Below are 18,696 nucleotides of genomic sequence, written 5' to 3'. Positions count from 1 at the left end.
ACACACACACACACGCCCGGAGCAGTGGGCAGACATTTTTGATGTGGCGCCCGGGGAGTGATTAGGGGTTAGGTGCCTTGCTCAAGGGCACCTTAGTCATTTCCTGTCAGTATTGAGAATCAAACCCACAACCTTTAGGTTACCAGTCTGACTCTCTAACCATTAGGCCACGACTGCCCCCAAAACAAAATGTGTTAAATCTTGACAGATCAAATATAAGAAAGCAACCTTTACATTTGAATTTGCTTATTTTGATTGGTGTAAAGATGGAAAAAAAATAATGAAATCAACAAATGAAATAAAATGAAATGGTCATGTTCATTTGATGCCTTGAATTGAATGAAATTAACTTATTAATTAAAAAGCAATTCAGTTTACAGTTCTGATGGTTTAGCATTTATTTACATTTATTAATTTATTATTTTATGTTATTTCTGATCTCATAGTATTTTGACGTTTGACATTTAAAAGTTGATTGACCATTTAATGTGAAATCATATTGTTGACATTTCAGTTTTGAAATCTCTGAGCAATGTCAGCGCAGACTAATTAATATTCATGAGCTCTTTTTTTTTTGCCACATAGGGACGTTGCAACCCATCCGTCTTCAGTTTCCCCCCTCTGTAGAGCTTGTTCCAACACCGCAGGCTGAACTGCGTCCCATACACCAGATTTTGATTACACATCAGGACGCTCCAGCCACATGCTGTGGAAGAGCACAGCAACCCCACCAGCTGTATCTTCTCTCCTGACCCCTTCATCTCCCACATTCATTATATCTTTAGCCTGTAACTTCCTTGCACTGATAGCAGTTGTGCTTGCTGTGGTGGGAGAGCGAGATTTTAATTACAGATTACTGCTGTTCAGCATCATGCACAACAGGTAGTGTGTCAGAGAACTGACAGACTGCAACTTTGGACTTTGGATTCTTTAAAAAAATGACACGGGGAGGTTTCTGTACTGTGGTTTGTAGAGTTAGCGGCGGAGCGGTGAGGAACTGCATTAGTGACCCGCAGAGGGCATGAATGGATGGCTGCTAGTCCACTGTACCGTCCCCTAATCAAATAGAGAGCACTATACTCTTATCCAAGGAGAAAATGGCATCAGCAAAATGCACCCAAGTCTGCTTGAAATGGTATTCTGGGGTCCTATTTATGTGAACTCACAATTACTGCAAAAGCAACCTCTCCTGACTCACAGAGGTGAACTGCTACTGATGACATCATTTGCATGTTTCCGGTCATACAAAGGGGTCAAGGTTTTGTCAGTTTTTTCATGTCACATAAACAATATAAAAGTTCTATAAAATATATATTTTAAATGTAGTAATAAATTAATTTATCAATATATACATTTATGTGTTCAATTATATACATTGAAATAATTGTAATTAAATAAAATAATTAATCATATGAAAAAGGGGTATTTACTCAAATGTGTATGTATGTATGTTAATATTTTAATGACAGCAAATAAGTTTCTGAATAAGATTCTAAATAACTTTCTGGAAAAAAATGCAGATATTAATTTCTATACATTGGCAAATCTATCAATGCTGGAAACATTGCACAGGCACTTGCAGACCTCCAGTGATTCAGTGATTTCATTGCTCTCACGGTAAACGGGGCTTGAGACATTGAGCTAAACTCTAGCTAGTTAAGGCGGAATTCAAAACATCCATTTTAGTTAAATAAAGTCAAGGCTTTGGGTGCAATCCATCCGACTCGAAAGGTGACTGTCATAAATTCTTAATGGACCGAGTTCATACGAACTCTTATCAGGAGTGAACAGAATTGGCTGTGTAGAGTTGACTCCTGTTTACCCAAGCTCATCAGTTATTCAGAGCTAATCAGCCTGAGATGCGAGGATCAGCAGGCAGGCAGGGTGACAGTGAGCGAGCGAGCGTGCGTGTGTGTGTTTTTGAGAGATGGGGAGAGAGAGAGAGAGAGAGAGAGAGAGGTGTTGCCGTGAGAACAGACCTCCAGTGCATCTCTGCCGGAGCGCAAGCCACACCACATCTCTGTCCGTCTCTCTCTCCACTGGACTCCTCTCTCAGTTGTGATTTCACACAAAAGTGCGTTATGGACGCTCTCCATTTGCTCCAGGTAAAATATGCCAGAATTGTGTCTCAAGTTGAATAGGTTTTTTTTTTTTTTCTCGCTTTTGTCTGTATTTCAAGTGAGCTATGAAATGCCTTCCTGCTAAGAGAGACGGCTGTAGTGAGTGTGTGAAATGGTTAAATTACTTGGAGGCAAACTCAGAAGTCAGCTCTCTCGTGCCAGGGTTTCATGCATGGCTTCGAGAAGTCGTGAAACACTGTGCGTAATCCTATTGGATGCTGCACAGCACATTTTTTAGAGCTTGTTAAATTTTGTCCGTTTATTTTCTTGTCTCATTAAATTCTCAGATCCATGAGCATAGATTTGGGACAGAATGGGAACGTGTCCCTACCATAGTTAGAAACTACTGAATAATCCTTACCAATATTTCTGATCATTTCTGTTTTTAAGCATTGAATGTCTTTTGGCATATTTTTATTTGTTGAATAAGAGTATTTTATGTATAAATTAAATGAACATGGACTCTATTTGCTTTTACAGTCGTTATTCACAGAAAATGTATTTATTATGTGGCAGTATATACATTTATAATGCTTATAATGTTTCCATTTCAAATAAATGTTGTATTCTTTCTATTCATCAAAGAATCCTGATGTATCAGTTTCCACAAAAATATTAAGCAGCACTACAGTTTTCAACATTGATAATAATAAGAAATGTTTTTTGAGCACTAAATCAGCTCCCTTTTTGACTTAAAATAATCTAGAAAATCTGAATAATAATTGTTGCAGAATGCTGAACACATTAACAATTTATTATTGATTCAGTTTATATAGGCTAGAGGCCTATGTTTTGGATGAATATTTTGGTGGGGCTTGTTTGGAGGTTTTTATTCAACATTACTGAAGACCAAATCTATATATAAAAAGAACAACTGTTCTGAGCTTGAACAGGCTGTTTTTATGAGAATATGTGTTTATTTGATTTTAAAACCAAACCTACTCTAAGCTTTTCGTGTTTTCTTGCAGTAACAATTTGTTGTCATTTTGCTGTCATATTATGAGCATTCAGGACTTAACTGGAGAAGATGAGTGCATATTTGTAAAGGTTTATAAAAGGCTTTTGTTTGCTTGGATTTCGAATTATTTGTTTGATTAAAGGATAACAAGCTGGCATAACTTCAGGAGCTGCAATCGATCAAGGCCACAAATGCGCTTGGTTGCTCTCCTGTGCTGATGTGGCAGTGTTCATATTGCTTTCCTGACTTCATTCTCCTTATAATCAGAGTATCTATTTCTATCAGTTTGAGCCCAAGAGCCCAGCAAGGCTGCCATTGATTCTCACCGTTAAACAGCTGTCTTGCCTGCAGCTTGGGATCCTTATTGCTCTCATTTCCACCTAGCGTTCAGGGCCGTGGACACTGACTAATGCAGAGGACACTGTGTGTGTCTGATTCATGTCTCTCTAACTTTCATTCTAATGCTGTTTTCATACTTACTTCATTTTCTTTGTCTCTTTGCAAATGTTTGGTCCAGACGTTCATCGGTGTAAGAGCATTGTGAGTACAAGCAGCAGCTGTGTACCACTGCAATGACTCTGGACAAGAAGATGCCAGCTTCACTGTTTTATTCATGTTTTTGTCACTTTGAATTCACCACCAAAACTTTACGTTCACATACACAAGTGCTCTGCTTCCTGAGCAGAGATGGAAAGTTAAATCTAGTGGCGCTTTTCACAAAATTGAATTGTGACTTATCAACTTAGGCAATTGACTTGGGCTTCTATTTAGAGTCTTTAGGTTTACAAGGAGAATTATTATTATTTATTTATTTATTTATTTATTATTACATTTTTGGGGTTGGTAATATTTTGTAATGTTTTTAAATGTCTCTTGCACTCACCAAGGCTGCATTTATTTGATCAGAAATACAGTAAAAACTAATTTTGTAAAATATTATTACAATTTAAAATAACTGTAGTCTATTTTAATATTTTTGAAAATGTAATTTATTTCTGTGATGGCACATCTGAATTTTTCAGCAGTATTAGTGATCAAGAAACCTTTTTTTTTTGTATTATCAATGTTGAAAAGAGTTGTGCTGCTTAATCATTTTCAGTAAACATATTTTTTTTTTCAGAATTCCTTGATGAATAGAAAAAGTTTTTTTTATTTTTGCATCAGCATTTATTTGAAATATATATATTTTTGTAATATTAGAAATGTACTTACTGTCACTTTTGATCAATGTATTGCATACTTGCTGGTGATGAGCAATGTATGATAGTAAACATGACCAGAAGCATTAAAATATGCAAATTCAACATTATTAATACATTATTGGACATATTACCTTTATATGCCAATTGCAAACTGTTCCCCAAACCAACTTTTTAATATATTTTTGTAAGTTTTATTCAAATAAATCTATATGTGTTTTGACATCAGCCAAACAATTCACACTCTGACGACAAACAGACTCTGGCCACACCACAATCTCTAGTGTGAAAGCACCCTAAATGTTCCTCTGCTCTTTGTCTTCCAGATGGACCCTGTCCAGAAAGCTGTAATCAACCACACATTTGGAGTCTCCATTCCTCCCAAGAAAAAGCTAGTTATTTCTTGCAACATCTGTCAGCTTCGCTTTAATTCAGATGTGAGTACAAAAACTCTCTCTGGTTATTTATGTGTGTGTTTATATGAAGGCGTGTAAATGTTTGTCTTTGGTGTGTGTGCATGTGCTGCATCTCCTTCTGCATCTCCCTTTTCTCTTAAATATGGAAAGAGGAGTTATCATAGCCCATTCCAGTCCTGCCTGTGTAAAAGTGGTATATAGTGCTGTGTTTCGCTGTGCACGCTGATGGCTGATTAAAACTAGCCCCAGTACAGCCGTTTAGGGTGCAAGTGGCAGCGCTCTTCATTAATCATACAAAACAAGGTAAGTGCGCTAATGTATGGTAATTTTAGCAGACGTGATGCTGCCAGTTCACTCAGACAGCTTTTAATGAACACTTCTCAGCCATTTTCGACAAGACGCATACTGGATCATTTAAATCGTTTCATTAAATCAATTGTTATGTTTGCTGTTTTATTAATCTTTCTTATTCAGAACTGAATTGTTATGTAAAAATAAAATAAAAACTGGAATGAATGAAAATGAAAATCCAAATTATGTTCTTGATGTTCAGTCCTATTAATTCTTCTTGATTTCTGCATCATGAATTATGGCCAAATAAAAACCATGGCAAAATAAATTATGTTTTAACTAAGTTGTGAACAGGGTTGTGTGCCCGATTGGTCCTTGTAGTTTTGCAAGGTCCATTCCTTTTTCCTTTTTTAACTCGTAATTTAAAAACGAAAAACATGCTTTCTTCTTTATTCGTTTTTAGATGGTGAAAAAATATTCACATACAAACTTATTTTCCTTATATACAATGCTTATTTAATTGAAAATCAAATAATTGACATACAACATTTTTTCCGTTTTACAAAAATGCAATCCGTAAAAAAAGGTTTTGCAATCCGTCCCCTCAGTTTATGAACCGTACTCACGAATTCTTAAACTGTTCTCTCAGTTTAACAAATCGTGCCCACGGATTAATAAACCATACCCACGAGTTCCTAATCCGTGCTCTCAGATTTGTATACCGTGCCTTCAGTTTTTGCAATCTGTACTCACAAATTCATAAATCGTGCCTGCGCTTTCGCAATCCATTCCCACGGGTTTGTAAAGTCATCCTCATTTATATAGCGCTTTTTAACAATGTAGATTGTTTCAAAGCAGCTTTTTTAAAACTGTACTCAAGGATGTGTGGCCCTTCCCCCAGTCTGTGCCTGCTGATTCAACCGGGCCGCCTGTTTAGGTGCGGGATGCTTTGCGTTGTGTTTAAACTTAATTTTTTTAAATGGATAATTTCTTGAATTTTCTAAAAAACTATATTTACTTGTATCTTTAAAGTCCATTTTTTGGGAGGAAAAAGCTCAGTATAATAGAATAAGCAAAAAAAGACTTCACATATAAAAAAAAATATATATATAGAACACAAACACATTTCCAAAACTGTAAAAGGTTAGGTTATATAAAAATAAAACATTCATAAATTATTTTATTTTAAACATATTACTGTCTTAATTGAACTCGACTGACAAATGTCAGTCATAATACAGGTTAGACAATAATAATACAGGGCTAAGATTATCACAAATAAACACAAGATTTTGACTCATATCCAAGGGTTTGTGTGGAGTGTGGAGCACTTACTGCATGACATGGAGGCGCCGGCGCAAACACTTGCATTTTCCTATCAACAGTGGAAACAACTTAAAATACTAAAAAAAAGAATAATACATCATTCGCAACTACTTTTATTTGTGTAAACGTTGTGCTTTTGTAAAATAAAATAAAACAATCAGGCGCGCTTTCATGATCTCCGTGAACTGGAGCGCGTCTCAAAAATTAACTGAAACAAAATGTAGCCTACCAATATAAAGCTTGAAATGTCCACTTTTAAATGAACAAATTCTAATCGAAATCAAATACCGTCTGATTATGTTATCCGTATTAAAGGTGCATTTCTCTCTAAAGGCGTATCCGCTTTACAGCGGAGATGGAGGTATGTTTGCAGCCAACACTGATTTAGAAAACACTAGTTTATTAAAAAACAATTGAAATGCCTCGTTATTTTTTCAGACACATTTATTATTATTAGCCTATAAATCACCTATAAATCACCTCTCTGTATGGTTCCAGAGATGGCTCTTCTCATTCAGCACTGCGGGAAAAATATAATTTCCAGGTTCTAATTTGACCTTAGAAAACCAGTAATCTACATTTAGATCTACATTTTTTAGATCTACATTTTAAATCTACATTTTCTCCATATTAATAATTTGTGAATATTTTAAATGTTTAATAAATGGGGCAAAAAGTCATAAACAAAAATCTGAAAATACATCAATAATTATTTTTTTTGCGCAGCATTTGGTGTGTACAGTTCAAATACAAATTTTGGTGTTCAACTTTGCGTTTTAAAAATACAGCGAAGCAAGTGCATTCTGGGAGTTGTTGTCTTTCATCCACATGAGCTGAAAATACATTTTCTGGCTTTTCTCAGTCTAGAATGCACCAACTTCTAAAATAATTTCACATTTCTACTACATAAATGACCCAATTTAAATACACGTTCATCTTTCCAGCGGTGAAATATCCCTTTAATATTCACACTCATGAATTTTAAAAGTCAGCCAATCCTCTTCATTCTGAATTTTGCATAACTCTGGGTGTGAGCTTGCAGTATTTTGAATATTGTGAAAGAGAAAGACTGAGATATTCCACCATTATCAGCACTGTTTACCGTGTGTACCACTCTATATTGTATATTGCAGTGTTACTGTTTTTACTGTATTTATAATCAAATAACTTGGTGAGCTTAAAAAGGTATTAATTTTTTATTGCACAGTTTTATCAGATTGTTTTGATATATCACTTAGCTGCTAGTTATGTGTTCCCTTACATTTTGTAACCTATAGTAATAGATTTTCATGCATAATGTCCCAAATAAAATGTGGCGTTGTTTACTCACTGGCTGAGCAGTAAAATCCCAGCGGTTGCACTAAACAGTACCGTTGTGTTTACGAGTGCACACACAGGTGTGGGGTTCTGCGCAGAGTTAGCTGGCAGAGGCTTGTGTTGTGTTGTTCTCTATGGGAGAGGGGTAATTACTTACTGTACTGCCATGTTGTTCCACTCTGTCTTGGCATTGATTAAGCCATTTAATTCAAGATGAATGGCACAGGGTGGCAATAAGCCCTGGATGACAGAGGGCTCCCACTGCGAGCGGTAATTGAGAAAAGGTTTCTCTCAGAGTTGAAAACAGACGCAGGAACACCATCGTGCATCTGTTTTGTCTCCTTCAGGTCTTTTTCGTCCTTTTCATGACAAACAGGCAGGAATGCAGCACAGGAACCCGGGGAACCCCTTTGGACTTCTGAGCAAAGGCAGATGTGGTTCTGTTGTCTCTGTGGGGCGGCCGCTGGGTGTCCCAGCCGGCCTGTTCTTCCCTCCCGCGGTGCGTAATTGCTATCGAGTTTGAAACCCTTGTTTTCCAACACAGCCTATGTGCTTCTGAATTGAAGCGACTGCTAGAGATTAACTTGTCTTGGCTGTTATCGTTTTCTCCCTTTTCTCTCTCTTTCTCTCACGTGCTCCAAACAAGCACAATAAAAGCGGAAAGTGTGATTGCCCTTCTTGCGATAATTTAAAACAGTTTTCTCTCGCAATCGCCCATTTGAGCAATGCTTTTAAGATTAAGCGGCGTATCTGAGCTAGCATGGGGCGAGCAGAAGTGTCAACGGATGTTCCCCAGACTGCCAAGCGCTTTGATGCTAATTCAGGGTGCATGTGTTGCCACGTTGTGATCTCCACCGATAGAGCTGTCTCTCCTGCTCTCTGCACTCCCTGGAGATGCTCATCTGCAGGCCCAGTCCAGAGCACATCTTGCTTAAGTGGAAGTGATGCTCTGGTTTGCGTGTCAGAAGGAATCAGCCCGTGTCCCCTGTTTACCTTCGTTCTCCGCAGGCCTGAAGATGCCTTGTTTGTCAAGCGCTGTGCTGTTACTATTTCATGTTCCAGGAGAACAGAGATCTGCACACATTATACACAGGCAAAATGGCTCGCATTGGTCTCGCAGCTTGCTCGTGTAGAATAACCTTCACTCTCGGAAGCTACCAACTTTATCCTCGACTTTATTAAAGCTTTAAATAAACGCCTCTTCGTTTTGCCACAGTCCTGCGATGTAATTTAATCCCATACTTTAGCGCACGCTCTGGACTCACTGTGTCATCCAATCCTGTTGCCAGAGGGGAAAAAATCATTGTGCAACTAGGCTAAAGGTTGAACACATCCTCGGCCAAGCTCGAATGAAGTTTCGAGGGAAGCAGTTCCACTAAGTGCGTTTCTTTCCAGAATTAGTCCAAGTGTGTCGCTGTGAAGTATCTTATGGGCATTTTATGAAACATGAACAGATGAGATAAATAGGTTATGATATACCTCTCTTCTTGTACTGTAAAATATTCCCATAGTAGCGTAAAATAACAATGATATTCAGATTCGTTCAGATTAGTGGTTTTCAAAAAATGCTGTCTAGCGACTTGGGTTTTTTTTTTAACAGAGTGCATGTTTATGTAATTCTCTACATATTTTCTAGAATTATTATTAGAATGTCTTTATATTTAGTTGTACGTTTCTGCTATTTCTATTATTTCTGCATATATCTTTACATTTTATGAATGCATGTTATGAATAAATTGAATAAGTGGTGCTTGCTTGTGCCAACATTTTAGGTGGTTTCCAAACTGTTGCTATGTGGTTGTTAGAGAATTCCAGGTGTTTGCTGCGTGGTTTGTTGCCAATCTTTTTTTAATTTTTTATTAAATATACATTTAAAATAATCACGAACAATTTGCACCACCATTCAAAAGTTTGCGGTCATTTAAAAAAAAAAGAAATTAGTACTTTTATTCAGCAAGGATGCATTAAATTGATCAGAAGTGACAGTAAAGACATTTACAGTTTTACACAAAATTTCTATTTCATATAAATGCTTTTCTTTTACAGTTTCTATTCATCATTAAAATATATTACCGTTTCCACAAAGAATCCACATGACTGCCAGCTTTGCCATCAGGAATTAATTACATTTTTAAATATATTTGAATATAAAACAGTTCTTTTAAATTGTAATAATGTTACACAATTTCACTGTTTCTGCTGTATTTTCTATCAAATAAATGCAGCCCTGGTGAGCATAAGATATTTTTGAACGGTACGTTGTGTAACTGCTGTCACACTGAGCATTTGACTGGTGAGCGTCACCAATGCTGTTAGGCTAATGTGTTCAAATGGACAGACCGATCACACGCAGTACATGTTCCCTGAATCACTATAGATTAGCTCTAATTAATGGCTCAGATCAATGTGTGTAAAAGTCAAACCTTAAATGGCATTTATGTCCATTATGAAACTTTGCCAGTCGTATAATTACGGTCTTTAACCATTCAAATCCATCACGCAATTTACTGACCCCGTGCGACTTTATAGTTCAACTCCAGCCTTTGAAATGCCTCATATAAATGACCTTACCATTAATGTGTTCTGCATTATATTTTATGTTCTTTCCACAAACTAAACATGCTCCCATTTTCTGTAGAATGCAACTTTTTTTAATGCCGTAATTACACTTCAGGCAAGGCCTACAGGCAGCTGACAGTTCTATAAACTGTTTTTGGTTTGATATGGTTTTTTTATTTTATATTTTGTCTCAGAAATCTTGGCCCTCGGTTTAGCTGTTAAAATAATTTTTTGCAGATGTGGCCTGAATAAACTCTGCGATTGTGGGAAAATCGCTGCTGAATTTTTAAGCTTTTTACTCCACTGGCTTTTTCAAAAACATATAAACTGTTTATACTATAACTTTTTCCCCCCATCGGCTTTGTCTTTTGTCAGTTACATTACATTGTCTGATTTTTTTTTTTCCTTCGTAAGGGGTTTGTTTTGAAGGTGAATCAGCCGTGTGTTGTTCTTTTGAAGACTGCATTAAAGAAATGAGATTAATGGCTGGAGTACGCTCTTAGGTTTCCCTTATCTTCTGTAAATGAGCTGTTTTATCTCCATTTGCGCTTAGTGTAACAGAGAAGCCCCGGCAATTTCATTTGAAGTTACCTGATCTAAAGGTGTGTGTCCTGCTGTGATGTGACATTAGGTGAAGTGGAGGCTTCCCCCCAGAGACCAACAGCCCTTATGTGAGAACAAGCCAATATGGCAGATAACCAGCATATCTCATTAAAGCTTTATGGTCGCTTATACATGCTGTGTCATTACAGCCGTCACACCCCCGCAACACGTGTCTCTGTTGAACTGTTGTGCCGTTGCTTGACTAACGTTGCCCAGCGGCATAAGGCGAGCTTGGTTTCACATTTCAACACAACTTAGTCAACATTTACACCTGGTATTAAGATGGTGAACAATTATCTATCTATCTATCTATCTATCTATCTATCTATCTATCTATCTATCTATCTATCTATCTATCTATCTATCTATCAAACAGTGACAGAAAAATATTAAGCAGCACATCTGTTTTCAATATTGATAATAATAGGGAATGTTTCTTTTGAGCAGCAAATCAGCATATTAGAATGATTTCTGAGGGACCATGTGACACTGAAGACTGGAGTAATTATGCTGAAAATGCAGCAAATAAATGACATTTTAAAATAGAAAAGATTCATTTAAAACTGTAATTGTAGATTTCACAGTATTACTGTTTGTTTTTACTGTATTTTGATCAAATAATTGCAGCCTTAGTGCAGTTCTTACTGGCCCCATGCTTTTGAAGAGTATAATTTGTTTTGTTTGGGGGGGGTATCATGTCGAGTCGAAGGGCATCAGATTTTAGGGTTTTTCCACCTTCAAAACCTCAGTTTAATCCGTACTAAAAGGTGTACACTGATATTTTTGGGATGACTGATCGGATCACTGAGACAGATCTTAATACCTGGTGTATATGGGCCTTACAGTACATGTGAGGAGATAAAAAAATAACAAAAACTAGAAATTGGAATTGGAATCCTTCACTACTTTGAGATCTGGAGCAGTTCTTGTGAACTTTGTGTGGGTCAGAATCAGTTCCATTTAATACTGTTGCTGAATAATCTATTTCTTTTTAACTTTTTAGTTGTTAACGGTTCTTGACAATCTGCATTTCTGAGAATAAAATATGCTACTAGTACTGTAAAAACAGGGCTGCATTCAATTCAATTGACATTTATTTGTATAGCGCTTTTCACAATACATTTCATTTCAAAGCAGCTTTACAGAAAATGCATGTTTCTACATCAGAGGTGACTGTGTCCATGTAATGTCCATATTTCAGAAATGTACAGTTCTAAGATAATACAAATCACACAGTTAGCTAGCTTCATGTATTCATTTAGGCTGAAAAAAATAATCTCATTGAAGCAGTAATTACAAGTTATGATCATATGATCTGAAAATTTGGCAGTTGTGTTTGTTGATTCAGAGTTGGCATCATCTGAAGTCCATGCAGGGGTTGGCATCATCTCTTCACAGGTGTTGCTATTGAATCCAGCATCACGGCAAAATTAATAATGTTGAATTTAGTTGTAAGCTCTTTAACTCTTTCCCCACCATTGATGAAAATTTCTGTCATTTGTGAGAAACTGCTCCCCCACTATTGATGGAATTCTCAGGCTTTAATAATCATTTGCATATGAAAAGTAATGCGATCATCAACACTAAACAGCATACAAATCAAAACTGCCTAATGTTTCAGAATGAAATGTCGACCCAGGACCTGCTATAGGACTGAGCTTTTTGCTCAAAATGTTGCTTTTTTATGAAACTTACCTACATTCAAGTGTTGATTAAAAATAATGATTTGTTGTTGTTGTTGTTGTTGTTGTTGTTTAAAAGCAGACCTTTGTTTAAAAATTGCATGTTCAGATATTCATAAAACAAAATATTCTGGGGGCCATGCATTTTTTGTGAAAATGGTCAAAAACTTTTTAACTTAAAAAAAAAAAACGCTGGCTGGGAAAGAGTTAATTATAAATAAGAAACAAACAAAAATATTAAACAAAAACATTCACATTTTAATGTTTTATAGTTAGGACTAATAATGAGGATGGGTGTTCTTCAAAAGTACTAAAAGAATAATGGAATCGTTACAGAACTGGAATCAAGTATTGCAATTCCAATCTCTATTTAAGAGCTAATTCTTTTGTCTTTTTAAAAGTAGTTATTTGGAAGATGTATTACCAGAGGGAGTTCAGATCAGGGTGTGTTCTGCCAAAAGATTAATCTGGAGTTCACACATGTAAGGAATCTTCTGATGTCTTGAGCTTTGAGTAGGAGGTGGAAATGTAAAAAAAAAAAAAAAGATTTATTATAAGCTGGACTAAAACACTTTTATCTGTGCTCTGAGATGATAAAAAAAAAAAAAAAAAAACTGGAGTCTGGAAATTGGCTAATAATCAGGCCTTAACGTTTGGCTTGTATTTTTCATCAAATTAAGGCTGTTATTGTGCTTAAAAATTATTTAAAAGGCTGAAATGAGGGGTGAGGGAATAGAGTAGGTAATAATTGCTGTATGACTTCATGCATTGAGGAAGTTTGTGAGCAGATGTTTTGTGGCAGGGACTGTGGCACTAATAATGCTTGTATTGCATAATTGACTAAATCATTTGAGATTGTAATTGTTAGACTAAATTTGTTGCATGCACATCTTTGCAAGCACACATGCGTTTAAAGGTGGAGTGTGTAATTTCTGTGCCATTAGCAGCACCAAACCAAGAATATGACATATAACGACCTACATATTTTCTGAACCCTCCACCCTTCTGCAGTTGTTTGGAAAACAGGTAGTCCTGCTAAAAAAGGAGCTATGTTTAAAGTATTGCAGATGGCTCAGATAGGATAGGCATTTCAGTTGCATTCTGCAACTAGGACTTTTAACATAGAAGAAATATGTACAAACCACTTTTATAAGACACATTGTAGTGGGATCAGAGGATAACAAAAAATATGAGAAATAGGAAATCAAATACATTTCTGACAGTGATGCCCCATCTGAGGCCGGTCTGTGTATTGCATCAGCCAGGCCTGTGAAAACCACAAAGTCAAAGCCTGTATGCATGAGAAAATAGACTCCCTAAAAGATCAACTGTGTACTTTCATACATCAAGCTGTTACAATGTGTAGGTGTGTATGTGTTTGACAGGTTTCTTGTACAGTACATGAGCGCTGAACGGGAGGATACAGAGACAGCTGTAGGGTAATGCACTGATATTGCTGGCAGCTCGTATTTGCAAATATCAGCAGAAAGGCTTACTGGTGCTTATTGCCTATGCAAGTCTTTTTACGTTTGCTCGTTCGTGTCCTGCTCTTGTTGCAAAGACTTTTTTTGCAACATAGCTATTAATAAAGTGTGTATGTTCACTGAAGAATGTCATATACGCTCAATGGGCCTCGTCCCAAATGTACTATGGTTTCCACAAAAAATAGATAATAATAAGAAAAGTTTAATGAGCATCAAATCAGTATATTAGAATGATTTCTGAAGGATCGCGTGACACTGAAGACTGGAGTAATGATGGTAAAAATTCAGCTTTGACCACAGGAATAAATTACATTTTAAAATATATTAAAATATTAAAATAATTGTAATTATATATTTGATCAAATACAGTAAATACAGCTTTGGTGAGCATAAGAGACTTCAAAAAATCTTACAGATACCACTTTTGAAGTTTGATTCGTTTGATTCCAGAATTTTTTGGAATCAGCTTTGATTCCAATTCCAGATTTTTTTTAATCAATGAAGCTAATTTCCAAATTGCAATTCCAGACTCATTTTCTCAATTCATTGGAGAGTGAAGTGAGGACTTAAAATAAACAGTGCAATATATACTTTACACTTATGATTGATATGGATGTTAAGATATTGTTTAGCTACTGTGCTTTTAAAATCTGGAAATTTAAATTTATTGGTGACTTTCTTCTGTGGAACACAAAAGAAGATCATTTGAAAAAAAAAAAAAATGCCTCATTGCCCCCCCACCCCCATACAGTTCCATACAGTTACAGTCAATGGAGTCCAATGTTGTTTGGACCCCAACATTCTTCAAAATATCCTCTTTTGTGTTTTGCAGAAGAAAGAAATATGCGTACAGGTTTGGAACGACATGAGGGTGAGTAAATTATGAAAAAATGTTAATTTCTGGGTGAACTATACCTTTAATGTTCACAAAACATAAACGGGTTTGTAAGCCCGTTCTATGTTTAAAACAGTTTACAGAGAAATTTCTGCTGATCGTGTTCCAAGAATGAGGCCCTGTGATTGCTAGAACTAAGCTGGAAGACACTTGATGTTATAAAGACTGAAATTATGGTTCGGTTGTTAATGTTTTTGTAAATATTGAAATGGGTTCACACTTAGCTTGGAAGAAAGTCAATTTATAAATGTCAAGTGCACTTAATCCAGGTCACAGACGCTGCTAACATTTGCACAGTGCAGAGAAGACAAAACGCCCCAGGTCGTCACATCATTCTCTCCTGTCACTATCTGCAGGAGCGTCCTGTGTGTCATTATGACTGTCGTGCCTGTCACTTGAACAAGCAATCTGTGCTGTTGGTGCGATGGATGTTACGCACCTCATTTTCGCTTGGTCTGTCTCTGTCTTTCTTCTCTCTTATCATATTTCATGTTTTTTCAGCTCTGACTCAGATGGTTCAACACACATTCACAAGATCACAAGTGAACGGCAGCCATTTTGTCTTTATGACAGAAAAAAGAAACAAAAGAACTTTGACCCCTCTTTAATCCCAGCACCTTTACTACATGATGTTAGCCGCATGCTTTGTAATAGATATTCTTTTGTCTGTCTGTTCGTGTGTTTGTTTTGATCAAATGTATATATGTATTAACTAGTAAAGTTAATATGTTTCTTTCAATAGAGGCACATCCAATACTGTTCTGCAATCACTGAATTTATAAAACTCGTCCCTATATCCAAGTCCCCCAATTACAGGTTTGGTGAAGGTTCACACTGAGAGCGATTTATTTTTTTAAATATATATATATATATCTATGAAATATATAATTATAAATGTAATACAATTACAAGATAAACAAAAAAAGATTAATAAAAAGATTAGCAGCACTTGTTGAGAACAATCTCTGTCAGTGTGAATGGCCCTTACCTGAAATGCTTGTTGTTTGATTTGTGATGGAAATCCTAATGATTTAAATGTAATGCTATTGTTTATATCTCATTATGGAGGGGCAATAATGAATACAAGAACAAAGCAGTGACAAGTCCTTACATTCCTGTAATTGCTATTTCAACACCTCGAAAACTGGAAACTGCAGGCTTCCTCTTTGAATAATCTGCAGGAAAAACATCCGTGAGCGGTGTTGTCTGGCTTCTGCCTGCACTGTCAGAAATCCCTTAAACTTGCAGTAATAGTGAATGTGACAGAGTATCAGCATTTGGAGAGAAAATCCATAGGTCTTTTGGGACTTTGTCACTTTTGATGTCATAAAATTGAGAAATTAAGCCCCTAATTCTTAGCAGTCAGATATTCAAAGGGATCCAAATCCATCATAAGCTCTTTCTCTCTCACTCCCTCTCATTCTATTTAAGTGTGAAGTAGTCATTTTCCCTTTAAATCTCCACTTGAAAGTTGAACAACTAAAGATACGAGTAAACTCTCCATTAACAACCTCAATGAGTGCCAGCTATCGATGCCCATTTCGTTTTTTCCATTGAGAATCAATCCCCTCTAAACACGGCATGTCCGTCTCTATTTCTTAGGCTCTGGAAAATTTGCTCGCCCAAATCTCATCCTCTCATCCTTACCTTGATTTGAACAGTGCCTGCTATTGAAAGCATGTCTGAAATGTGTGTGTGTGTGATTGCGGTCCATGATGGTAGATGCTAGTTGTTAGAAATGAGCCTGATTGGATGGTTCATTTGTTCTCCTTTGTAGAGCCAAGCCGAGGCGCACTACAAAGGCAGTAAACATGCCAAGAAGCTCAAAGCACAGGAGTCCACGAAAAATAAGCAGAAAAGTGCAGCCGCCCAGGACAGCGGTGCTAAGACAATCACCACCACCAACACCACCACCACTTCCTCCTGCACTGCAGTCACTGCCAGCTGCTCTGACCAACCAGGTTAATAGCTCCTTTTGTTCTTGCTCCACATCACCTGTCCCATCCTCTTTCTCCTGTCCTTCCCTCTCCATGTGCGTTTAACTCCATGCTTTTCTTCCCGCCGTTCTAACCCCGAACCCTCGCCACTGTTTACACACTCCATGTGCTTGTGTTTGTGTGCACTGTACGCAGTTCCTCATAAAAGCATCTAGACTACGTTAGGGTGACCAAGGGCGTTCTCGTTGTTCATGTGCCGAGGTAAGCAGCAGCCCTGCTGTGGCAGTAATAAGCCATATGCTTTATCATGCTAACAACAGAACACTTTTCCTGCAGCTCTGTTTGCTTCTTTCATCATTACCTGCATATTGAGTTTCGTGCACATGACCTTTTTGTGTTGCGTTTAAATGTTTAATTTTGGAAAACGCTTACGGAATTGGAACAGGCGGTAGGATGCGTGCTGGGATGCTGTTAGTTTCTTTTTTTATCCCTCTTTGGCCTTTGATTTGACTGAATTAGATTTGTGTTACATTTCAAAGAACATAATCATCTGATCTTTGCTTCACGCTGTGACCCACTCAATTCCAGGCCCTTGTGTCTGATTAAGAATTAAGAATGGGATGTACCAAGACACATGCCCTACGGGGTGCAAATCAGAGCCAGTGCATACTTTCCGAATTTGCTCGTTCTCTAGCTACAGTCTCTGAGACAGATTTGGGTGCGCCTCGTTTATTAGGCAGTGGTGGTCCTCATTGATATGCAGTGTCTTTGCGCAAATCAGGCCAAATGAATGTCAGCCTGATTCACAGATGGCTTATGGGTCCTCACTGTCATGCCGTCGTATTAGTGCGGTGTTGATCTCGGACTGAGGCTCGGGAGGGGGGCTGCTGTTTCCGTCTCTCCCCAAACCCTGGCAACACACAATTCAGTCAGTTTTAGTTTACATGGGAAAACTTCAAGCACTAAATCATTAAAATTGCTAGCGTCAGTGCTTTACGTAAGAGCTTGCTTTATGTAATTTTTTAGAACTCCATGTGTTGGATTATTCTGGGATGTGTGCGCACGGTAATTGCTCTGGGTTTTTTTTCTTTCTTTTCTTAAGATCCAGACTTTTTCAGAAAGGATATAGCAAGGTCGTTTCAACATTGCATTCACTGCTTGATCTGCATCCAAACAAGAAGTGCCAGTTATTATCACTGTGGCTCTGTTTCAAAACCTAGGGAGCTGCCTACTGTATTTTAAGGCATCATAAACACTTTTGTTTCAAAGGGTGGATTGCTTCGTTAAAATTTTCGTCAAATTTTAAGTTGGAATTGTTTTATACCATTCAAAAGTTTGGGGTGAGAAAGATTTTTTTTTTTTTTAAGAAATTTACATTTTTAGCAAGATTACATTAAAGGGTTGATGAACTGAGAAATCAAATTTTCCTTGAGCTTTTGACATATAAGAGGTCATCATACTATAAGAATATCCTGTAAGTTTCAGAACTGAAAACGTCCTTGTTAGTCCATTAAAAGCTGTTATTGACACCAGGCACAGCGAACGACAGGTTTTTCAAAGTGGGGATCTATGACGTCAAAGGGTATCAAACACCGCCTCCGCAGAAGAAGATCAATGCCTACTTCAACACTGCCTGTTTAGCCCCGCCCACCGATTCGCGCATTACATGAAACTCATTATAATATGCAAAACTGTTATCCAATCATAGCAGTGGGTGTTTACTTCCAAGTCTTCAATGCGGTACGCCCATAAAAACGCTTCAGGAGCTAGGCTCAAAACCAGGGTAGAAAATAGCCTATTACTTTTTCATTTTGATGTTTTTGAATGTAAAAACCAAGCGAACGTCATAAGTTGACCTCAGACATCAATATAAAAAAATTTAAAAAGCCAGTTCATGACCCCTTTACAA

At 37.1% G+C, this 18,696-nt stretch overlaps 1 protein-coding gene across 6 annotated transcripts in view; it reads left to right on the top strand.

Annotated features, from left to right (window-relative positions):
* znf385b (zinc finger protein 385B) overlaps positions 1-18,696 on the top strand; it is a 124,741-nt gene that overhangs the window by 98,659 nt on the left and 7,386 nt on the right. For 3 of the 6 annotated variants that reach the window (XM_084121417.1, XM_084121416.1, XM_084121420.1), the window contains 3 exons: positions 4,604-4,714; positions 14,788-14,826; positions 16,628-16,811. In XM_084121417.1, the coding sequence (XP_083977543.1) occupies positions 4,604-4,714; positions 14,788-14,826; positions 16,628-16,811 (334 nt within the window). The remainder of the gene's footprint in view (positions 1-4,603; positions 4,715-14,787; positions 14,827-16,627; positions 16,812-18,696) is intronic. The other 3 variants (XM_084121419.1, XM_084121418.1, XM_084121421.1) reach the window with 1 other exon arrangement.

This window comes from Abramis brama (genome assembly GCF_963993115.1).
Source record: "Abramis brama genome assembly, chromosome: 8".
Taxonomy (NCBI): Eukaryota; Metazoa; Chordata; class Actinopteri; order Cypriniformes; family Leuciscidae; genus Abramis; species Abramis brama.
This window is presented reverse-complemented; position numbering and strand designations above follow the sequence as displayed.